Raw genomic sequence first — 25,818 nt, 5'->3', positions numbered from 1 at the left:
GTCTACTAACCAAAAGAGCACACATATGGTATATATATACAGATGCAATATTAGCAGTAAGTTTCTGTGCAGTTTATTCAGACAACGCACACATTTTTTAAGTCTATTTCTAACGATTTAATTTGGTCATCCCAATCTGTTCTCTGCTGTCCACACTATTTATTTCACTGCCCACGTCCCCAAGTAAACAAATGCCCTATTATAGCTGAGATCAGTCCTCTCGCAGTCTATGTCACCCTCTAACACACCCTGCCCAGATGCAAAGCATCTAGCCCACTGCCCAAACGCTGCCGTCAGATTGGTCAGAAGATCACAAGAAGGCTTTACTGTGCCTCCTTCTGGGGTTTTTAAACCAACTTCTCAGCACACTTTACTTTATTCCACCAGGAGGTATCGGAGGGTAACAAGGGCTCTCCTAATGAATTTGGGGATCAAACACTAACAGAAAACCAATGGCATCTTTTGGAATCTCCCGGACACAGTGCACCCCCCTGGCTGTAACCCTGCTGTTAGCACTGGGTAAGTCAATCTTGGCATCAATTTCTCTCTTAATCTCAGAAGGCCAATCTCAGAACTCTTTTATTTTTACATATAGAGTTAGAATGAGGGATTTATTAACTAAACAGTGAATGGCGATGAACTGAAAACTGATTTCCCAAAATTAGGGGTAAAATAGATGACTGAACAATCCATGTTATGTATATTCCCAATTTTGCTGAACTTTGCTTGTTATTTAGTGACAAACATTGAACTTCAGTGAATTGAAAATAGAACTTCAGAATTCAGGCACAAATAGCGTGTTACTTTAGAAGTAAAATCCAATTCATCTATGGTCACAATTTGGCTGTTTTATCCTCAGTTCTTCCATTTGGATTTAATTTGTTACCATTTGTAATTTATTGATTAACCTTGATAGTGTTACTTGTATCTATTAGTCACTGCAAGAAAACTGTATTGTACTGTATTGTAAAGCACACAGTAAGAACAGCAAGTGGTCTTAATCCTATTGATACTGATGATACTAAATTGAAATTTGATTCATGGTAGTTGTAGTGCAAGGTATAGTACTAGCTACCCATGTTTTTTTTTTTTAGCAATGGTTGCTGTATATCCAATTAGTGAAGACACCCATTTAAACAGCAATGGATTGTGTCTCTGTCATTTATTCAGTAAATGGTTACCTGTTCTTAGTTGACAAAGACTTGCAATCTTTTACTGGTGGTGGACAAATAATAGATCCCCAGATGTTGGAGGACTGCGACTTCCATAATACGTTGCCATTCTAAAGCCTGACAAAGTATCATGGCAGTTGTAGTTCTATAAAATCTGAGAATCTACCTTTTGCCCTGTGTTTTAGTCAAAAATAGGTGTCTGTTGCTTGATCACAAGCCCTATTGTAGCCTGAAAAGAATGATGGTAGTTGCAGTACAGTACAAATATGGGTGAGGGTCCTAAAAATGGCCATTCTTATCCCATTGAGGAGTACGTTCCATATTCCATATTGCTTTTCACAACCTATAAACACAGCCCAGCCTCTATATGCCTTACTTCTATCAAATGCACACCAATGGTTCATATATAACCCATTGGAATGGAACAGAATTGGTTTTGTGCTTCGAAGACAGGGAGTAAGACCCATTGGCCTTTACTAATCTATCAATGTGTTTTGTGCTTATCTTGTGCCGGTCTTGGAGGGACTCTCATTTTAGGATCCAAAATCCCTCTTTACTGTTCTGTTGTATGTATCACTGGTTCACAGTTCATAGACTCCTAATTTGAAAGACAGTTCTGAATCAGAGACCTTAATCCTGAGCTAAAATAGCAATATCTCTAAATTAATTTCGGTAAGACAGTAAGACATCTAAGGCTATGAAAAAAACAACAGGTCAAGGGCTGTTAAAATAAACTATTGGAGAAGATGTGGAAAAGTGGTCCAGAGTTTTAAAAGGTTAGTTTCCATGGTAACTGATAAATCTTTACAATTGACAACATTTTCTTTTAGTAGCAACACTTTTATGAATTTTCCTAATGACATTCTTAAAACCATGACCATGTTTTAGATATAAAAACATGGTTACTGCCTCAATAATCCATGAAGTTATAATTGTACTTTAAGACTCCAGTAGACAGGAGTTTAAATGTAATTAATAAAATGTAAACCTCCATATTTGCTATAAGTGAATAGAACGCAAGTGTCAGTTACATCTCATTAACATAGTAACTAGCGCAGAACTGTACATCCGATAGGAATGCAGCATTTCAGAACATTTATATTTTGTGATTGTATCATGCTTGTTTACTGTGAGAATGACAAGGGCTTCTGTTTTCTCGATGGCTGGGGAAAATGTCAAAAGTCACAGTGTCCGGACAAATATGTGACCTTATACACAGAGCATAAATTATATTCTTCTCAAGATATGCCAAAATGCTTTCATCATTTATTTTTAGTGATTGATGCATGAGGTCTCATTTATTTAGTTATTTATGTTTGTGTTACATATCCATTATTGATTTTTTTTACATGATGTAGAGATTTTAATATTTATTAGATACTTCTTCATTCCCCTAACATCTTACCAATAGCTGCTTCTCTGTTAACTCGTTCAGCCATCACCTCCAAACTTCCCCTGCTACCTCTTGTCTCAAATTCCCATGGTATCCTTTAGATTGTAAGCTCATGGGCCATCTAGCCAAGCACTTTGTATAAAAGAGCTCCAATGGCAAGATATCAGCTTACGGGCAGGGCTCTCTTACCTCTTGTATTTGTCTGTGTATATTGTAGGTTTCTCCACTAATTGTAAAGCGCTGCGGAATTTGTTGGCGCTTTATAAATCGCAATAATAAAAATTAAAAATTAGATTCAGAGACCATACATGCAATTTAAAATAATGTGGTTGTAGATTTGCATTCGAGTTTATCATACTGTTCATAGATCTTGTGAATTTTTTATGTCTTTAGTTTATGGAAATGCCAGAAATCCAGAATTTGGAGTGTTTATTTTCCAGCCATCAAAGCTCACATGTTCAATGAAATTGTCCTTGAGCAAGATTGCTACATTATTTTAAACTAGACTTTTTTTTTTTTTTTTTTTTTAGAGAACAGATCATTATTGCGTTGGCCTTGTAATTTTCATGATTTTTCTTAATCGAAAAATACAAAATTAGCAATGCCAACATTTTATCTGATTATTCTGATCACAGCTAATGTGCAAATGTTTCATTTGATACTTTTAAGAACTTTGGATCTCTCACCTTGATTGAAAATCTAGAGTGTTCTGCTGTGATCAGAAAACACGCTGGGATAACAAAAAGTGTCCCCTGTCACAGGACAAACCAATAGATGTCCTATTCCAACATGACAGCTGTAAGACACATTGTAGATTGTGACACCCATTGTATCACAATAATTGATGTGTATATGTGAAGCACTTATTACACATGCTTACAGAGCTATTATGGCTTCAAGACAATCTCACTATGCCTAATGTACTTGGCAGGGGTTTGTACAGCTAATGTAAGTGCAATTATGTCCGTAAAATGTCAAAATGCTGCTCAACTGCTTTAAATAATATCGACATCGCATATTGTCAGCTTTCCTACTCTATTAGGTAATGCAAATATTAACCCATTAAGGACCAATGACATCCTACCACATTCTATAATCTAGTATTTAATTATCCAATTCGAGAATGAAATATCTGTTCTTTTATACATCCCAACAGCCATTCAAACTAATAAAACAGCCAACAACAGAATAATTCATGCTAGCACAGGGTCTTTTCGGAGCAGATTGCGAACATGTCTTTGGCCCTTAATAGGCTAAGCCATTTGTCTGCTTCACCAATTCGATGTACAATGTGATATGCGTATAAAGTAGAACAGGCAATGATATAAGGACATTTATGTAAAGTCGCCCAACTGCCAAGTCAAATTAATGATTTTTAACAAAGTGTCCACAAAAAGAGTTACAATCAGATGGCCAAGATTAAGAACTCTCAAAGGTCACCTCACCATCATGAAGTCAAAACATTTCTGATTCCTCCACTCGATGGGATGAAAAAGTCACTTTTTTGGGGAGATGCCACGTTTGGCAGAGTTCTTGCGTCTGCGTAGATCAATCAATATTTGGCTAATTTCTACAAATCGAAACAAAAATGCAATACTACATTTTGCTAAAATCATGGTCGTCTTTTTTAATCTTTCTTATATATTTTCTCCCCACAGTTCTCCCTCCAGCCCTGGCAATTGAAGTTTATACAGACCGCGAAGTATATGGTACAGTGGGATCAAAGATCACCCTATCATGCACATTCTGGTCAAGTGAATGGATCTCAGATGATATCTCTGTGAGCTGGCATTTCCAACCTGAAAACAGCAGGGACACATACTCAGTAAGCTATATTCTCCTCCATATATCTATATTGGCGAGACTTCCATGCATCCATTATGGAGGGTCACTTGTGTTTCTCTCCTGACGCACAATTAACTAACTGCATTCTAGAATGCGCTTGATTGAGTCCGTTAAGTTAGTCAACCCTGTGTAAATGTAGAAGAAATTACAAAATCTTTGCTTCACACCATAAACCTTCACATATAGTAATAAACATCCAAATCTATTTTAGTAGATCAGCCAAACATATTTTGGGACTTCATGATATATGTCCACCCAGATACTTGTACAACATTTTGAAATATTCAGATCCATAAATGGGATTTTGTCATCACCTAAACTCTTCCATTAGATAACAAGTCTCTTTCCCATAGATATTTCACTATGCCAAGGGTCAGCCCTACATTGATGATGATGGCATTTTCAAGGACCGCATAGAGTGGGTTGGCTACCCAAAGAGCAAGGATGGGTCCATTGTGATCCACAACCTTGAATACACCGATAATGGTACCTTCACCTGTGATGTGAAGAATCCACCTGATGTAGTGGGGAAGTCTTCATACGTCCACCTGCTCGTCCATGATAAAGGTGAGATTTGATGCTGACCAAAGACCTTAATGTTGGACTTTCTGAACCGCATTCTCCACTATCTGCCTCTCACATACATGAAAGGTCAATAAATATAGTCTTGTATTTATATGGAAGTCACTGATTGCTGGAGCCAAAATCTATTCTTCATTTTTTCACTGATATTAGTGGCCAGTGTTAGTGACTCTGTTACATATCAACTCTGTAATAGGAGAGTCGGCTATTGTTATAGACATAGAAACATAGAAACATAGAATGTGACGGCAGATAAGAACCATTCTAGTCTGCCCAATTTTCTAAATACTTTCATTAGTCCCTGGCCTTATCTTATAGCTAGCATAGCCTTATGCCTATCCCACGCATGCTTAAACTCCTTTACTGTGTTAACCTCTACCACTTCAGCTGGAAGGCTATTCCATGCATCCACTACCCTCTCAGTAAAGTAATACTTCCTGATATTATTTTTAAACCTTTGTTCCTCTAATTTAAGACTATGTCCTCTTGTTGTGGTAGTGTTTCTTCTTTTTAATATAGTCTCCTCCTTTACTGTGTTGATTCCCTTTCTGTATTTAAATGTTTCTATTATATCCCCCCTGTCTCGTCTTTCCTCCAAGCTATACATGTTAAGATCCTTTAACCTTTCCTGGTAAGTTTTATCCTGCAATCCATGAACCAGTTTAGTAGCCCTTCTCTGAACTCTCTCTAAGGTATCAATATCCTTCTGAAGATATGGTCTCCAGTACTGCGTACAATACTCCAAGTGAGGTCTCACCAGTGTTCTGTACAATGGCATGAGCACTTCCCTCTTTCTCCTGCTAATACCTCTCCCTATACAACCAAGCATTCTGCTACCATTTCCTGCTGCTCTATTACATTGTCTGCCTACCTTTAAGTCATCAGAAATAATCACCCCTAAATCCCTTTCCTCAGATGTTGAGGTTAGGACTCTATCAAATATTCTGTACTCTGCCCTTGGGTTTTTACGTCCAAGATGCATTATCTTGCACTTATCCACATTAAATGTCAGTTGCAACAACTCTGACCATTTTTCTAGTTTACCTAAATCATTAGCTATTTGGTTTATCCCTCCTGGAACATCAACCCTGTTACATATCTTAGTATCATCAGCAAAAACACATACCTTACCATCAAGACCTTCTGAAGAATCATATCCTATGTGCAGTCATCATTAAAAAAAACAGATTGGCTTATAAAGTCCACCTTTGATAGAGATTTGCAACATACATGCTCTAACCATGCTATACCCTCATCGAAAACAAAAATACAGCAGTCTGAGTTGCCGTTGTAAAGGCATGACAACATCTATTACAGCTATTGTGAGTTTTATATGACACATTTCCCAGAATCCTCTTGCCTTGCTAAAGGTCCATGTATCCTGTCTTTGTCTTGGTAGCCCCAGCCCGTGCAGGATTGGTTCTAGGCATCATTATCGCAGCTGCTCTAGTCTTGGTTATTGTGGTGGCAGTTGTCGCTTACCTCATTCGTTGTTGCTGGGTGAGAAGACAAGCACGTGTAGCAAGGGAACTCAGGTAGGTGCTGACTGTTGACACCCATTTAAATTAAATTATGGATTACATTACTACTAATTAAATTATTTCCATTTTTTTCTTTTAATATCTTGTCAGGGTTATACATTAAAGCCTGAACAGCTGGAAATTCAAAGCACATTTTAAATTATAGGCCAAAATAGTTTGGGCCAAATTCTTGTTGAATTCCAGACAAATTCACAATTCAAAACTCTTCCTCTTCAATACTCTTTTTCTTCCTTATAAATGTTATGATATGTTTTAAATAATTGTAACATATCTAGTTTTGCCGTGACAATATCTGTCTCCTGTTTTCAGTGCTCTGGAGAGAGGAAAGCTTCATAAATCATCTAAAGATTCCAAGCGTAACCGACAGGTAAAGATTAATACTTAACATAAAATGCAATTCAACAAATCGAAATAACATGACACTCAATGGTCAGATTCCATTATCTCTGTAACAGAACATTCTAGGCTAGGATTCTAAATGTTTGGTAAAATAAAGGAAATACAAAAATTAACACTTCCAGTATTGTGGAAACACCAATGTATGACATTTTAAATTGGTGCAAAGTCCCTGTTAAATCCCTCTACAGTACTAACAGTTAGAAGCTGTGATGGGTAAGAAAAACAATTAGGGTATTTGGGACATGGTGCAGACTTCAAGTTTTCTCAAGGCTCCAAAATCTAATTAAATTCATTTTGGAATTTTTGTTTTGCTTTGACTCTCTTTGTATCACAGAAAATATGGCTGAGATTCTGTCGGACACTGATTGGGTGTCTTTCTCTAAACATCAATTTACCCTTTACGTGTTCTCTTCATACTTCAGGTGTTTTGACGGTGTTCCAACCTATTGCTCTGTTCTGGTAGTATTCTTTGCCTCTCAGTATCTCCTATCATAATGTGACGTTAGTGCTTGCTCAGTGTGCTATTAGCTGACGAGAGGAACAAAAGAAATGTCAAGAGTCCTACAAATTAAAACATAGTCCATTTGCCCTATTTAAAATGGAATTAATCTGCTGGAGCTAGCCAAGACGGAAGAAATCTCAAGTGGTTTGGAGTTCTAAAGACTCCTGATGATTATCATCACTTGGCCGTTCTCAGAGCATGTATAATTTAGAATAGCCAAGGACCACCAACATATAAGTAAAGGATAAACATTTAGTTACTAAATTATATATTGTCCTAGCTTAAATGACCGTTATACTTCATAAACTAAAATTCACTGTTCTACTCTTTTTCTATCTTCCAGACGCCCATCCTCTATGCAATGCTTGACCAGACCCGGAGCTCCAAGCCATCCAGTGATAAAAAGTCCAAGGGAGGGTTGGGGGACTCACGCAAAGATCGGAAATAGCAATTAGCAGGCAGGGAAGGTACACATAAGGCAGACGAGGAGTCCCCTCGCAGTTCCAAGGTGGTCTACACCATTGAAATGGAAATGAGAGGGGACCAAGAAGGGGATCAACCCTACAGAGCTGCTGTAAAGTCTCCCAGCAAAAACAGCCTCAAAAACGCCTTAAAGAATTTAATCAAAAGTGATTCAGAAAAACAAACCTAATTAATAAAAGAGCATTGGGGATTTGGGGGATTGGGAGGTTTCCTTAAGAATTTGGAGTTTGCCCAACTAAACGGATAGCATTTTATTTACTTCCCCAATCAGATCCTATAGAATGATTCAGCCATTTCTCTAGTCGATGAATAACCAAACTAGAGCATCATCTTACTTATTTAACTAGTGGTCCATAAGGCTGTGGTTGACCAATAATTTGTCTTTGCTTGGCTACCTCAGGTTATAAATATAGATCAATATCTCCTGTGGCTATAAACGTGATTTTGTAAGGTCACCAAACACAAAACTCAGGCCATGTGAATTGCAGGCGACAAATAAACAACCCACCCAAGGATAAGCCAGATCATTTGCACTACAGACTGTTCTAATTCTATGTCCTATGAGAAGAAAAAAGAAGTATTAAACAAATGAACTCCAACATCCAAAGATACCAAGTAATGTTTTGATGTGGAATGCCCCCACATACTCCCAAATCCTCATTGATTCTATGGTGCTGTTAATGCCTTAAAATAACCTATTTTTTGTCGAGCATATACCATCGTGTACCTTTCCCTGCGGGAAACTTGCAAGAACTATCCGAGAAAACATGGATTAAAGTAGGACTAGTCTGGGTTACAGAGAAGCTCAACTCAACCACCCCAGGAGTAACTGCAATGCAAAGAGCATAGTTTGCTTTCTGGAAATACACACACATAGGAATAATTATTATGGCCAAGGTAAAGACCCAACAGGGTTAATAGGTAAATATAGGAACATTTCGGAGTCAGTTCCATTAAGCAGTGATTGACACAGAATTCACACCAAACAGGAGGCACTTCATTTAAATTCTTCTAGGATCAAGCAGCATTTCAATAACCTAAAAAGTAAAGTTTCAGTAACATTTGGCATGATCTATTAAGGGTCCACAAATGCAACAGTCTACAAGAAGTTATACACCATGATTTTTTATGTTTTTGCTTTCTTAGTTTTCAAGACAATCTCTATTCAATCATGAATAGTCTTCCGAAGTTCCTGTTACCCGACTTGGTCATATTAAAATCAGGGGTGTTCAGTCATGGATGTCGAGCTCTTGTTGGACTAGATTTCCCTCAATTCTCTGGCCGAGAGTCATGGGTAATGTAGTCTTACTGCAGCTTAAAAGTAAAGGAAGGACACCCCTGTATTGAATTCTGGTCATTTTCAGCTGCGTTTTGTTCAGGTTATACTTGCTAGCAATGCATTCTGGGACTTGACCTGTGGCAGTGGACAAACATGGAGTCTTGCCAAGCCAAGCAGCCTTTTTAGAGACTTCCCGGTGTCCTTGGCGAAGATTGCATGTCTATCCAAAAATTTCACTTCACTGTGAAGGTACAAATATTGCCTTTTTTGCCTCTCTCCTGGGCAATATTTCTACTGTCTTAACCCCTTTTGCTATCGAAATGACAGTAAACGGAGTTATGTCATGTGGCCTTTTTAACCTCAAATTTGCATGCGAGGCCTGTTATGCAACAGGTCTAAAACATGATTTGGCGTTAAACACGGTCCTTAAAACTGTCCTCAAGTTCTTGCATGTTATTTAGTGAGATAACAGGAACCTAGGGCGGCTGCAAAGGATACAGTTACTGGTACATTCCCTGATTCCTCAAATATTCTTGAGTTCTCTGCAGGCCCTGGGTCTGAAGTTAGATGTAGTTTAATATACTTTCTTGAGTTATTTCTATGTTGTCGAAACTTGTCCTTTTTTTTGTTTCTCTTTTTTTCCTTTCATGCTGCACTGTTTTGTCCTTTCAAGCCAAGAAATGGAGACAAAATGAAGTTTCTTTGGTTTTGTTCTGTATTCATATAAATAAATTAAAAAAACAAAAATCAAGTAAACAGTTTCTCTTCTACACTGTTACGGCCCTGTGTGATTAAAAATTAACTACTTTTACATTATTATTTTTAATTGCATGACATCTCTTTGGGATTTTCGTCCAGTAGCCTATTCAAAGTTTAGAAAAATGAAGCTTGACATTTTCCAAATGTTGCAATGCATTCTGGGTCATTTCCACCGCACACCAAGCCTGAACCGCATTAAAAAAAAATATCATTGTATTTGCAAACTTGTCATGGGTAACTTGTGTTTTATAATGCCATGCCATTGGTAATGTCCCGGATCCGAAAAAAGAGGTCAAATTAAACTGTTGTGTCAACGTAGAAGCAAAGCATTCTGGGACACACGGAGCATTGGAAACTATTACGGCATATTGTGGACAATGTTTTAAGAACTCGACGTACTAATGGGTCTGCCATGGGTCTGCCATGAGCAACGAGATTTAGAGTGCTTTGTAAACATCTGTCAATTGCTTATTCCAATTATCTGTAAATGCAATATCAGCAGACTGAATTTCTCTCCATATCTTACTCCTTTATCTCTCTCGCTCTCTCTATATATATATGTATGTATAAAATGTATATATAAAGGTGTATATCCTTCACTCCCCCACAATGCACACAGCCAAAAACACCATTAAAAATGTTAATAAACACTGACATTTCTGGGAAAGCCAATCTCTGACTTTTATTTTGTGACAGACCTGTTAATGTGCGCGTAATATATACATAATTAATTATTCTAAGTAGTAAAATGGGAAAGGCAACAGCTATTGGCCTCCCTTGTTCTGCTGAACTTTAAATGTCAGACATCCTCTTAAAGGAAGAGTAGGAAAATATATAATGGGAAACACAACCAAGAATTATTGTGAATAATTTAACATTTCAATGAGAAATTTTATTTATATCTTACCTTTTAGTTAGGTTGTCCGACAGCCCAATTATACAGTTTTCCATGCTGTCAAAATACACAGTTGTGATGTGTGATGAAGAAAAAAAAATCACTCAAACAATAGTTAATCCCAAATCGTCCATTTTATTCACCCTCCCAACCTCCCAAATTAAAAATGGCCAAAGACAGACAGTTCATTTTTGGTTGTGTGTCTGGATGTGTGTTTCTTTTTTATATTTAAGGTGATTTAATGATCTACAGATAGCCATTTATGTAGCTAAACATGTAGGTTAGAACAAGACTGAAGTATGTTATGTACACAGAGTTTTTAAACATTAATTGGAGATTAAAGTACCTTGTCGTGAGTTTTATTTTGGAAAAGTTCTGTTGTACATTCATGCACAGGAAAGATTTCTAGAAAACAATTGGGGTCTTTAGAACAGAAATGGTGAACAGCGAGTCTTGGGACTAAAATAGGGACTGTCCCTCGTAAATAGGGGCACTATGGAGGGATGTTTTTTTCTCAAAGCTACATAATTCACATACACACAAAAAGTAAAACTCAGTACTATACAGTGTAATTTCAAATAGTTTTATTATTTAATCATGCTAGTATATTCAAAGAGAACACATATTCTTGGAAACCCATCTCTGAGGGGTAGGTGGCAAATAATAATGGTCTATAGGAGGATGGACTGTTAAACGGAGAACAGGCATGCAGGGCAGGTGCACTAAATGATTAAACATGGCAGAGATTTAGAATTAGGCAAAACTGTGGCTTTCAAGTGATCGCATCAATGGCAGCACATAACAGAAGTTTTAAGTCACAACAGCCGCAGCGAGGGTATTGTTTGTGTCACTGTGCTTGGATACATTTCAGTTCATTCATTGATTTTACCCAAATTGTATCCCTCCAACATTGCAGCTCTTAGTATATCTCCCGAGTACAAGATCACGCACATAGCCCTTCGAGCATTGACATGGCAAAATACATGGAATAAAATTACGGCTTATCGCCTCTAGTAGTTGTAGGATTGTTTTAGACGTATTAAAGAGCTCTCTATGTTAAATACATTTTAAATGATTCCAATTGATTACAAATTACTGTATGCACATGGTCCCTGCAGCCTCCCATAACTGAAATGAGGGTGAAAGTAATGGGAGTTAGCTATGTGAATTGTTTAACCATCAGGAATCCCAATACAGTCATTGATTTAGGAAGTTATTCACTAAACAGAGTGCAAATCGGCTTCAAAATTATCACCAATAAAGCAGAATTTGGAATAATTTATAACCAGTAGTCAGTTATCTGCAAATAAAGAGCTTTTAGTCTAAATTGGACATGTTTTACTGACTGATCACTCTAGATATCAATATAATTAGCAAAGTTTTAGAGAGTTAATGTGCTAACAGGGAAGTGACAGTCACCTTTCGAAACTTAGGTCACAATAAATGGAGTTTTTAAAGAAATGTATAGGATGACGTCCAGTTCTCAACTCAACACTACTGCCATGGTTATCACGAAGGTATGGATTATTGGGAATTCAAATTCACTTTGAACTCGTAGAAAATCACAATTTAGTGATGAACACTATCACAGTTTAGTGAATAAGCCCTTGGCACTTGATATATTTTTTGTTGAAGGGGCAATTCAAAGGCACTGAGGCCCCAACTATTCGCAACAGACCCTATTTTCTATTAATGCAGTTACATTACACACCTAGCTACGACATTGTCTCCATCTAACTTGGGTCCAGCTACATATAAATAATAATGTTCAAATTGAAACGAGGCCGTTCAGTAATGGAATTAACCTTGTCTGTGCTGCGTATTATTATTATTGGTATTTATATAGCGCCAACTAATTCCGCAGCGCGTAAGAGGTGTATACCAAAATGTTTCACTCTCAGCCAATACTACAACAAGGCACAAAATTAGCAAAGAAATGGGGACATGGGAATAATCTATATCAATTTAATTTAGACCTTTATTTTGAATATACAATCTATATTTCCCTTTGTAGAAGCACTGTCCCCTGCAGCCACAGGGGTGTGTGCTTTTAATAAAATAACCACTAGGTGGCAGTAGAGTTAAAGCACTCGAATCAATACACTACCTCCAGCACCAAGCTTCAGAAATCTCTTTTTATTTAGACTTAGTTATTAAAAATATATAACGACAATACGTACAGAGATGACTATTATATACACGTGTGCAGATACAATTCCCCCCCGGCTGTCAATCAGACAACAGGTCCTGTTACTTCCTGGTTTGGTTAGCTCATTGTAACTGAACTGGCGAGGCAGACAGTTGCACAGAGCACCTGCCTTGCAAAGACTTCTCATTGAGCTGCATTGGAAAGCCTGTGATTGGACAGCCACAGAAAGTCTGGGTGGGGTTAGAAGGGGAGGGACTGGCAAAGGCTGCAGACAAGAGATCAACAGCTTTTGCAAACTGCTTTTAGATATAAATCCAATTACACAAACGCATAATTAAATGCATAAATGTTTTTATCGGGGGTATATCTACTAAATAGTGATTATTTTTGTGCAGTGGAGTATCCCTTTAAAAGAGCATTCTTGCCAGTATAACTAAAGTAGCTTGGTGTTTTAGTACAGCTCGAAATATTATTAGAGCTTGGTGTAGTGCTTATGGTCTCTAGAGTTTCTGGGTGCTGATTTATCCAAGCTGTAGGTTCTATCCTGTTTAGATTGTCCCTTTAACATGTGGTATATATAAAAGGTTATTCACTGGCAATTAGTGGAGAATTGCATGATTTAGACCAAATAACTAAATTATAAATATAGCTAATATGGGACATTTTTTCTGTTGTTTTTTTTACCCAGATTTTGCAATCCGGTGACCAATCTAAAACAATTTAAATAATCAGATTTGTATAATTTCTACAACTCAACTATAGTTACAATTTAGCTATATTGTCATAAAATGTGCAGTTCTTACACAAATTTCCACAAATCCCTCGTTTCAGGAATAAATCCTATTTATTTTATTATATTTATAATTCTATGAAATGTGATTGCGTTTGGTGTCTGCGTTTGTTTTTGTAGTAGTGAGATTTAAAGATGGTGATATCATATTTACAAATTGGAAGCACTGACATATATTGCAGCACTTAATATTGGTCTTGGAAGGGTTACTTTTAAAAACCTGATCTACTGCTATGTGTAAGATACATACAGAGTAACAGGTAGGTGAATCAATAAAATCAATATCATGCTTCAGAAACCTTATTTGGACTACAATCCCTAATATCGTTAGCAAATCAGAGTCCAACAACCATGTGTGGGAGATATTGCTCAAAACTGCTTTACGGTAAGTCCAAGCATATGAATACTATTTTACAGAAAGGGTAGTAGATACCTGGAATCACCTTCCAGTGGAAGCAGTAAAGGCCAACAAGTGATCTACAAATAGTAGTAGATACCTCAGTAGCCTTCCAGTGGAAGCAATTAAAGATAGCAGAGATCTTAAAGGGGGAACGCCTTCCACTGGAACTAGTAGAGATTAAAATTTGTATAGAATGGATAGCCGATATTCGGAATATTCCCCCAGTATAAGTAGCGCATGTTAGCAGTGATTTAGTTGATATGTGGAATAGACTGAAAATCTGAAAATTCTCACAGTAGAACTTTGCATGGGACTGAGCTGGACTAGAACCCAATTAGCCCCTTAAAAGGTATCTTTTTTTATTATAGCATCTTTTTCTTGAAATTCCCAAATCCCCGGAAAATCTGCAATTTGAGGTTTCACTTCTTTCTCAATGTTACAATTGATAATATTGAGACTGATTCTCTCAGTCAAGCTATTACAATTTATGCAATAATTTAACATACAGGAGGCAGAGGTTTGAATAGCAAACAAAGGAAGGCTGGCTATGAAATATCCCCTTGGGTTAAAGAGATTTCTTTTTGCCACCTAGAAACACCCCTGCTGACAGTATTATAGAAGGGGGGTAGAAGAAGCATGGGTTCCCTGTGGAGGTAGTAAATAGAGGGTAGTAGATACATGGCATAGCCTTCCGGTGGAAACTAACACGTCTAACAGTATTATAGAAGGGACAGGGCACACAACAACCTGCTGATAGAGGTAGCAAAGATTAATGATTATATAGAAAGAGTAGTAGATACCTGGAATAGCTATCCAGTGGAAGCAGTAAAAGATAACATTGATAGTGAAAGTATAGGAGTAACATGGAGTGACCTCCCAGTATTAATGACGTGGAAAGGGTAGTGAATATCTGGAAGTGTTGTATGCTATCACAGTAATTAGAATTGGGATGAGTATAAATGTATCTTCAGCTAGTTGTGCTATTCTACAAGGATGACAAAAAAAAGGACTACATGGGCTTGCCGATCTAACCAAAATGATTTGGTCAACAGGGAAGCTGTAATATTTTAATAAACGGAGTGTTAATCATTTATTAAAAAAATGCACATTACAATGCCCTAGTGTGATCTTTGAACACAGATGAACGGTTTAAATAAATAATTAAATATAGTTCCCGTTGTACTTTAAGGAACAACATTTTTGGTGCAAATATTCCATGCTCCCATAGAAATGTAAATATTTGGAATGCCCCTGCTGATGTTCTTCAGACTAGGTGGGTTGCTTACCGAACAGGAAGTGCGCCTTCAAATTGCTTCCCACATCCTAGTCACAATCACAGTTTGCTTATTTAGAGCGTCATATTATCATGTGATAACTTTTACAAAGCCATGCTCTGTAGACTTTGCATGGCCTGCCTAATGGCAGATCGGAATCTGTGCGTGCTTCAGCAATAGTTTCCCTTCACATTCGTTCTAACTGCAGACTAAAATTAAAGGGACACTATAGTCACCAGAACCACTACAACTTAATGTAGTGCTTCTGGTGTCTATAGCCTGTCCTTGCAGGTTTTTCAATCTAAACACTGCCTTTTCAAAGAAAAGCCAGTGTTTACAATGCTGCCTAGTAACACCTCTAGTGACAGTCACTCAGACGGCCACTAGATGGAGCTAAATGTTCCCCATCGAGATTGCATTGATTCGGTACATCTCTATGAAGAGATATGCGTGCGCGATAGCCTCCCAATGCTTTAAAAGGTATTCTTATAATTTTACCTAGTAACGTGTATATTATACAACTATAACCTGCATTTTAATCTGTGATTAGGGATAATATCCAAAGAGCTGGACTGTGATGGGAAACAGTTATTTAAAAACTGTGATTTAAAAACCCCAACACATTTCATAATAAAATAAATATCCAATTAAAAACATACATATATGTATGTAATTCTATATACAGTGTTCTATACGGAGACCCCCCTTGAGGGTGAGACTCAGTGATTGAAACACGGCTATAACATTCAAGAAGCAATGACGTGTAATGGGACGTGGACTGGGAGAGGAGCAAACCCCTAGTATGGACTATAATTCCTTATATACATTTCAATCTGTAAATATATTGCACGCAGTGCACTGTTACCATAGAAACATGCCTAAAGAAGGAACCTCCGGGGTTCGAAAATCTCAAACTCAACACCCGACCTAAAGATCACTTTTACCTTTGTTTTAAATCCTTTTTTTTTTTTAATTACAAAAGTCTTTAAGACATATCGCATTGACTATATATGCAGACTAGAAAGAGTATCTACAAGATGGCCGTCCTATGTTACCATGACGACAGCATGTGTTATGGCCCTGTTATAGGGGAAGCATTCATAATAGCCTAAAGGAAGAGCGGGTTGTGTATGGGACATTAGGGATGCAGCCCTGTTGGCATCCGTCGTGTCCTACGGAGAGGAAAGGAATCTGTATAACGAGCAGCGCACAGTGTATCATGGACAGGGCAATGGTGAGGTCGTAGCTGGGGACGTTGTCCTCAAGGGCTGGGATCCTGCTTCCGTTTCTGGAACCGACGGAACTTGTTCTGGATCGCCAAGGCGGCCTTTTCAGTCTCCGGGGCGTTCAGATCAATGTCAATCTCCTCTTCTACTTTCTCGGCATTCCCGGATTTATCTACAGAACGGAAATAATAAACATGCAGAAAAAAAACAAAAACATTACATTAAAAAAAGGATAAATGATAAAAGGATTTCCATGTAAGACTTTGCTGGGTGCTGGATCATGTTTGGGGAGCCTGTCCTCTCTGCCTTAAAATTAAAGGGATTCTATAGTGCCAGGCAAGCAAAAGCTATAGGTTCCTACAGTGCCCCCCCCCCCCTGCTTTGGCGCTTGAGGAGTTAAAACATCAGCCGGTGGGAGAGACCTAATGCGCGTGTGCAGCAAGTGCCGTGCTCACATCAGGATACCTTCAATGCTTTCCTATGGGGATTTGATTGACGCTGGATGTCCTCATGCGCAGCGTGAGTACGTCCAGCGTCATTTAGGTGACTTTTTGTCGCCTGACCAACCGAAAGTCCTTCTAGTGGCAGTCTGGTAGAGGAGGACTTAACCCCAAAAGGTAATTATTGCAGTAACCTTATGGTTAAGGGACATGGGACACTGCAATGAGCTGAAGTGGTCTGGGTGCCTATAGTGTTAAAGTTGGAAAGAACACACTAAACCACAAATTGACTATGAACGACAAATTCTAGGCTAATGTAGCTGAGCTGAAAAAAATAACAGCTGCATATTTTTTCCGGTTTGGCTACTTTGGTCTAAAATGCGACGTTCCTGGGTCAGTTCCCAGTTTAGCGAATTAACCTACTTACATTTCCTTCAAATCAATGTATAAGTAAGAGTTGTGATCTAGAGTATGGCCGGGGCCTGCACCGCACCTTTAATGCCAACGGTGGGAAAAAGCCAAAGTGAAAAGCAATACAACGCTTCAATTATTAAATGCATCCTGTAATCCACTTCTTTGAGAGCATCGATTGACTCTCAGGAGGTGCAGTATAGAGAACAAGCTCATGCAGACAGAGCGAGGGGAAATTGTGAATGCATAAATGCACATGAACGCACAAACGCCCAGACGCACATATATCAGCAAACGCAGTCATATTTAGTCTGTGACCAATAACGGGTCACATGGTACTGGTTTTGCCCACTTACTCAATGATTAATAAACACACACAAATATACATAGATTAACACATCAAATAACCATTTATCCACCCACATACATTCACAAACAAGAATACACAGACAAGAATACACAGACAAATGCACAATAACAAACACAGGGCTACTCGATTTTTATCATTCTTTAAAGAGGGAATAAAGTGGATTGTTGGAGATAAGCACACTTTGTGATTCTGAGAGTGAGGGGGTTTAGTAAAATGCGTTTATTTAATCTTTGTCCTCGCTAATAAGCTTTTAAATCTCCAATCCACTCACAGAGTTTTCTACTTGTTTCCATCATAGTAATTATTCTACCTGATAAATGTAATTAATTTAATGTACACGCATTTAAGATTCCACTCTAGTAATATATAGGGAATTATCTGGATAAGCGTACAGGGGGCTGATCTTAGAATCAAACCCCTCGACAGATAGTGGCATTCAGTTTTTTTTTGTAAACTACAGAACTGCATAGAAAGGATTTGTATTCATAGAAACATAGAATGTGACGGCAGATAAGAACCATTCGGCCCATCTAGTCTGCCCAGTTTTCTAAATACTTTCATTAGTCCCTTGGCCTTATCTTATAGTTAGGATAGCCTTATGCCTATCCCACGCATGCTTTAACTCCTTTACTGTGTTAACCTCTACCACTTCAGCTGGAAGGCTATTCAATGCATCCACTACCCTCTCAGTAAAGTAATACTTCCGGATATTATTTTTAAACCTTTGCCCCTCTAATTTAAGACTATGTCCTCTTGTTGTGGTAGTTTATCTTCTTTTAAATATCGTCTCCTCCTTTTCTGTGTTGATATTCAGCAGGATTGGTCTCTTACATAACGGCATCCTGTTTTTTAAATTTAACCGGAAACCTTTGAAATAGCACAGAAAGGGTAGTGGATGCATGGGGTAGCTTTCCAGCTGAGCGGGTAAATGATGTCTGGGACAAAACAAACAGCTGTACTGAGGAGGAAAAACAAAGCAAAATTAAAGTTGTGTTTTTATAACAGGGCTGGGCACATTAGATTAGCTCTGAAACCCTTTCATGAGTGATTAATTGGCAGTTTGTATATAATAACATAGGAACGACATAGCGGAAAGCACCTTATATTTAATTTATTTATGAAGCACACAATGGAAGTATGGAACTGCATTCAACGTTACCTTTTTCCTCGCTCCGGGAGGCCTGGTTTGTAGAAGGCAGCTCACTGTTGGTCCGAAGCTGTGAAAAGGACAGACAGGCAATGAGCAACGACAACGATGGACAGACAAGATGTTTGTTATCCCAATAATAATTCCATCAAAGACAAAATGATCGTGACGCACGGGGAGACAGTATTGGCAGGGGTAAAGAAGGCAGGAATTATTCCCCTTACCCTTTACCCATCATGTTGGAGAGAAGACCTCTGAAAAGCCACCGACAGACAGGACATTGAATGCAAATTTACTTTACCCATGATCACAGTAAAGTAGTGCTGGTTGCATGTTGTACTGCACTGCACTGCTGCATTTTCCATTTCGCTCAATTTGTGTTTAAGTCACAAAGGAAATCAACACTTGAAGATAATGGAAAACAATGCCAAACCTTTGGTCTGACACAATTACGTGTTACCAGGGAATCAATGCAGAAGTTAATTTGCATAAGATGCCTTGTCTGTGCCTTTTTCTGAAGGCAAATATTATAACAGAGAGTAGTTTAATTGACAGACATACATAATAAGAACACAATCAGAGGCAGATAATAAAAAGAAGAATTGCAGGTAAATTCTATTCTATTTACTGGCTTAAAAATACTCTGATCTCTAATGTGACAATTGTCATTTAAAGTGTGTACGCGACTGAAAAAGTCACTATGTCGTCCATGGGGGCAAGGGGACACCTGCACACAGTGACAGACAATCCTGGAAAGTTAATAATATCGATAAACCTGTCCTGCAACGGATTGCCAAACCCTCCTGGCCATCCATCGTGTAAGTCCGCTCAACGTGTTATATATTTGAGTACTTGACATTAAGACTAATCCCTATTTACTACAAAGTAAACCATAAATAAATAAAAAAAAAAATAGCATAACATGGAATGGATTTAGGAAGAATAGCCGACTTGTTACGTTTAAAGCTACACAGTATCAGTTTTCCCTGTAAGTATTTGTTCTTTACATAAATAATTGGAATAAAACATTTTACAGATTATTCTTATCTCGTGTTTTTTCCCATTTTCAGAAAGTGTAATAAAAATAGATAAAATGGCCTAATATTATCAGGATCTCTAAGGAACTTAATTGCATTTTTGCAATGCCACTTACACAAACTGCCGGACGCCGTGGTATTACAGTCATGATATTTTTATGGCTATAAGCACTATGTGCAGCTGCCTGGCTATATACCAAGCAGCCTATAGATGGAGTACTATAGATGGCATTTCAGGCTACGATTGTAGCCTGCATAGAAGTCCTGCAGGCTCCTCGAGCCATCTCTCACTTCTTCCCTTTAACCGTCTTTGGCTGCAAACTACTGTCACTGTGTTTTGAGACATACTGGCTCTTGCACAGTAAGGGATGGGGATACTTACAGGGCAATTGCCCCATAGAGGAAGTGACATGAGTTTATCTTATGTGATTACTAGGACCACAGCAAAGGGGAGGTAAGTGAGGCACAGTAGCTAAACGTAATGGTGCATTGCTGTTGCTAGTAAATAATACCAGTGTAGAAAATGCCATTCTGCTTAATATAGTAGACTAGCGCTGTTAACTCTTTGAATGCTGTAGCTAACCGTGAATGTCTCACTACCAGCAAAATATTTTATTATCAACGTCAACTCAGCCTTTACATCAATCGCTGCTTGAGACGCCGTTTACTGAGCGATCTTGCCATCGTAGCATTTCCTATAAAACAAATCTAAAGAGAAAATATAATGTGCTTAATTTCGTATCACGAATGCTCTCTCTAAATGGAGTTTGGCGCGTACAGCTGTTTCGGAGAGCAGGGGATATTACCCACGGAGCACAAAGTGACAGATGAGGCAGGCAGCTGACAGATGCTTCAACAAACCTTAATCATAGCCTATAATTCTGCCTTGACATCACAAATGACAACCCTTAATAATGAATGAGGTCATAGCCAGAGATTCTGGGCTCCCGGCCCTATAAAAATCTAGGCTGGCAGCTCTTCAGAGAGCAGTTAAAGTGACACTGTTTAGATAAATCCACGACAATGTCTTTTTCCTTTTAAAATTGTCAGTGAACAAAGCAGCAACCCGTCCCGAGGGGTTTATTCACTAAACTGAGACTTTAACAGAGGATTTGCCCATTTTAGGCAAAAGTAGCCGATGTTGCAGTAGAATACGGGCACAACCCCCTTTTTTCTTGTCACAAAATGGGCTCTCCCAGGCACCTATATTGCTGCCCCATCTTCAGCCTTTCTAAATGACAGACTGTATGAGTACTGGAGTATGTGAACTCCAAAACAGTTTGGCAAAAAAACAAAACAAAACAAGCACAGCACCCACAGACTTAAAGGACCAGTCTAGTTCCAGGAAAATATACTTGTTTTCCTGGCACTATAGTGCACTGAGGGTGCCCCCACCCTCAGGGTCCCCCTCCCGCCGGGCTCTGGAAAGGGGAAAAGGGGTAAAACTTACCTTTTTCCAGCGGTGGGCGGAGAGCTCTCCTCCTCCGATCCTCCTCTTCTCCTCCCCGTCGGCTGAATGCACACGCGCGGCAAGAGCTGCGCGCGCATTCAGCCGGTCACATAGGGAAGCATTCATAATGCTTTCCTATGGACGCTTGCATGCTCTCACTGTGATTTTCACAGTGAGAATCACGCAAGCGCCTCTAGCGGCTGTCAGTGAGACAGCCACTAGAGGAAATAGGGGAAGGCTTAACCCATTCACAAACATAGCAGTTTCTCTGAAACTGCTATGTTTATGAAAAAATGGGTTAACCCTAGAAGGACCTGGCACCCAGACCACTTCATTAAGCTGAAGTGGTCTGGGTGCCTAGAGTGGTCCTTTAATGCCAGTGCGACTCTAGGTACAATACACAGGAGGGCACGATACCACAGTCAAAACTGTGGGGAGGGGGGGGGGGGGGGGGGCACTAATAATTCCCACTACTAAATCCTATCAGTTGTGGTTGCAGGGGTGATACCAGCTGCAGTAGGTGTAGAGGGATTATTTGGGTCTGTAGGAGAGGGATAGGAGCTGTAGTTGGTGCAAGGGGCATAGAGGCAATAGTAGGTCCAGGGGGATATGAACTGTAATGGGTATAGGGGGCATGGGGCTGTAGTGGAGGCAAGGGGAGGGTTAGAGGCTGTAGTGGAAGCAGAGGGTAAAAGAGGCTGTAGTGGGTGTAGGGTAGTAGGTACTGTAATGGGTATAGGGGGCACGGGGCTGAAGTGGATGCAAGGGGAAAGGGGCAATAGTGGTTGCAGGTAGATAGAGACTATAGTGGGTGCAGGTAGATAGAGACTATAGTGGGTGCAGGTGGATAGAGACTATAGTGGGTGCAGGTAGATAGAGATTATAGTGGGCGCAGGTGGATAGAGACTATAGTGGGTGCAGGTGGATAGAGACAATAGTGGGTGCAGGTGGAAAGAGACTATAGTGGGTGCAGGTGGATAGAGACTATAGTGGGTGCAGGTGGATAGAGACTATAGTGGGTGCAGGTGGATAGAGACTATAGTGGGTGCAGGTGGATAGAGACTATAGTGGGTGCAGGTGGATAGAGACTATAGTGGGTGCAGGTGGATAGAGACTATAGTGGGTGCAGGTGGATAGAGACTATAGTGGGTGCAGGTGGATAGAGACTATAGTGGACGCAGGTGGATAGAGACTATAGTGGGTGCAGGTGGATAGAGAATATAGTGGGTGCACATGGATAGAGACTATAGTGGGCGCAGGTGGATAGAGACTATAGTGGGCGCAGGTGGGTAGAGACTATAGTGGGCGTAGGTGGATAGAGACTATAGTGGGTGCAGGTGGATAGAGACTATAGTGGGTGCAGGTGGATAGAGACTATAGTGGGTGCAGGTGGATAGAGACTATAGTGGGTGCAGGTGGATAGAGACTATAGTGGGTGCAGGTGGATAGAGACTATAGTGGGTGCAGGTGGATAGAGACTATAGTGGGTGCAGGTGGATAGAGACTATAGTGGGTGCAGGTGGATAGAGACTATAGTGGGTGCAGGTGGATAGAGACTATAGTGGGTGCAGGTGGATAGAGACTATAGTGGGTGCAGGTGGATAGAGACTATAGTGGGTGCAGGTGGATAGAGACTATAGTGGGCGCAGGTGGATAGAGACTATAGTGGGCGCAGGTGGATAGAGACTATAGTGGGTGCAGGTGGATAGAGACTATAGTGGACGCAGGTGGATAGAGACTATAGTGGGTGCAGGTGGATAGAGACTATAGTGGGTGCAGGTGGATAGAGACTATAGTGGGTGCAGGTGGATAGAGACTATAGTGGGTGCCGGTGGATAGAGACTATAGTGGGTGCAGGTGGATAGAGACTATAGTGGGCGCAGGTGGATAGAGACTATAGTGGACGCAGGTGGATAGAGACTATAGTGGGTGCAGGTGGATAGAGACTATAGTGGACGCAGGTGGATAGAGACTATAGTGGACGCAGGTGGATAGAGACTATAGTGGACGCAGGTGGATAGAGACTATAGTGGGTGCAGGTGGATAGAGACTATAGTGGGTGCAGGTGGATAGAGACTATAGTGGGTGCAGGTGGATAGAGACTATAGTGGACGCAGGTGGATAGAGACTATAGTGGACGCAGGTGGATAGAGACTATAGTGGGTGCAGGTGGATAGAGACTATAGTGGGTGCAGGTGGATAGAGACTATAGTGGGTGCAGGTGGATAGAGACTATAGTGGGTGCAGGTGGATAGAGACTATAGTGGACGCAGGTGGATAGAGACTATAGTGGACGCAGGTGGATAGAGACTATAGTGGGTGCAGGTGGATAGAGAATATAGTGGGTGCACATGGATAGAGACTATAGTGGGTGCAGGTGGATAGAGACTATAGTGGGTGCAGGTGGATAGAGACAATAGTGGGTGCAGGTGGAAAGAGACTATAGTGGGTGCAGGTGGATAGAGACTATAGTGGGTGCAGGTGGATAGAGACTATAGTGGGTGCAGGTGGATAGAGACTATAGTGGGTGCAGGTGGATAGAGACTATAGTGGGTGCAGGTGGATAGAGACTATAGTGGGTGCAGGTGGATAGAGACTATAGTGGGTGCAGGTGGATAGAGACTATAGTGGACGCAGGTGGATAGAGACTATAGTGGGTGCAGGTGGATAGAGAATATAGTGGGTGCACATGGATAGAGACTATAGTGGGCGCAGGTGGATAGAGACTATAGTGGGCGCAGGTGGGTAGAGACTATAGTGGGCGTAGGTGGATAGAGACTATAGTGGGTGCAGGTGGATAGAGACTATAGTGGGTGCAGGTGGATAGAGACTATAGTGGGTGCAGGTGGATAGAGACTATAGTGGGTGCAGGTGGATAGAGACTATAGTGGGTGCAGGTGGATAGAGACTATAGTGGGTGCAGGTGGATAGAGACTATAGTGGGTGCAGGTGGATAGAGACTATAGTGGGCGCAGGTGGATAGAGACTATAGTGGGTGCAGGTGGATAGAGACTATAGTGGGTGCAGGTGGATAGAGACTATAGTGGGTGCAGGTGGATAGAGACTATAGTGGGTGCAGGTGGATAGAGACTATAGTGGGTGCAGGTGGATAGAGACTATAGTGGGTGCAGGTGGATAGAGACTATAGTGGGCGCAGGTGGATAGAGACTATAGTGGGCGCAGGTGGATAGAGACTATAGTGGGTGCAGGTGGATAGAGACTATAGTGGACGCAGGTGGATAGAGACTATAGTGGACGCAGGTGGATAGAGACTATAGTGGGTGCAGGTGGATAGAGACTATAGTGGGTGCAGGTGGATAGAGACTATAGTGGGTGCAGGTGGATAGAGACTATAGTGGGCGCAGGTGGATAGAGACTATAGTGGGTGCAGGTGGATAGAGACTATAGTGGGTGCAGGTGGATAGAGACTATAGTGGGTGCAGGTGGATAGAGACTATAGTGGGTGCAGGTGGATAGAGACTATAGTGGGTGCAGGTGGATAGAGACTATAGTGGGTGCAGGTGGATAGAGACTATAGTGGGCGCAGGTGGATAGAGACTATAGTGGGCGCAGGTGGATAGAGACTATAGTGGGTGCAGGTGGATAGAGACTATAGTGGACGCAGGTGGATAGAGACTATAGTGGGTGCAGGTGGATAGAGACTATAGTGGGTGCAGGTGGATAGAGACTATAGTGGGTGCAGGTGGATAGAGACTATAGTGGGTGCCGGTGGATAGAGACTATAGTGGGTGCAGGTGGATAGAGACTATAGTGGGCGCAGGTGGATAGAGACTATAGTGGACGCAGGTGGATAGAGACTATAGTGGGTGCAGGTGGATAGAGACTATAGTGGACGCAGGTGGATAGAGACTATAGTGGGTGCAGGTGGATAGAGACTATAGTGGGTGCAGGTGGATAGAGACTATAGTGGACGCAGGTGGATAGAGACTATAGTGGGTGCAGGTGGATAGAGAATATAGTGGGTGCACATGGATAGAGACTATAGTGGGCGCAGGTGGATAGAGACTATAGTGGGCGCAGGTGGGTAGAGACTATAGTGGGTGCAGGTGGATAGAGACTATAGTGGGTGCAGGTGGATAGAGACTATAGTGGGTGCAGGTGGATAGAGACTATAGTGGGCGCAGGTGGATAGAGACTATAGTGGACGCAGGTGGATAGAGACTATAGTGGGTGCAGGTGGATAGAGACTATAGTGGACGCAGGTGGATAGAGACTATAGTGGGTGCAGGTGGATAGAGACTATACTGGGTGCA

The 25,818-nt window shown here is 40.3% G+C and overlaps 2 protein-coding genes across 2 annotated transcripts in view; one reads left to right on the top strand and one right to left on the bottom strand.

Annotated features, from left to right (window-relative positions):
- The first annotated feature begins 369 nt into the window (after positions 1–369).
- Positions 370–10,622, top strand: MPZ (myelin protein zero). The gene is given in 6 exon segments (XM_063440007.1): positions 370–519; positions 4,224–4,390; positions 4,764–4,977; positions 6,392–6,527; positions 6,843–6,900; positions 7,778–10,622. Coding segments are annotated over 6 exon segments (951 nt in total). The 5' UTR covers positions 370–452; the 3' UTR covers positions 8,087–10,622.
- Positions 10,623–15,469: 4,847 nt separating this feature from the next.
- PCP4L1 (Purkinje cell protein 4 like 1) overlaps positions 15,470–25,818 on the bottom strand; it is a 52,111-nt gene continuing 41,762 nt past the window's right edge. The window contains exons 2-3 of the mRNA XM_063440103.1: positions 19,070–19,127; positions 15,470–16,861 (exon numbers count right to left, since the gene is read on the bottom strand). Coding sequence (XP_063296173.1) covers positions 16,725–16,861; positions 19,070–19,127 — 195 coding nt within the window. The 3' untranslated portion in view covers positions 15,470–16,724. The remainder of the gene's footprint in view (positions 16,862–19,069; positions 19,128–25,818) is intronic.

The sequence above is a fragment of the Pelobates fuscus genome, chromosome 13 (genome assembly GCF_036172605.1).
Source record: "Pelobates fuscus isolate aPelFus1 chromosome 13, aPelFus1.pri, whole genome shotgun sequence".
Lineage (NCBI taxonomy): Eukaryota > Metazoa > Chordata > Amphibia > Anura > Pelobatidae > Pelobates > Pelobates fuscus.
Note: the sequence above shows the minus strand (reverse complement) of the source record. Positions and strands in the feature narration are given on the sequence as shown.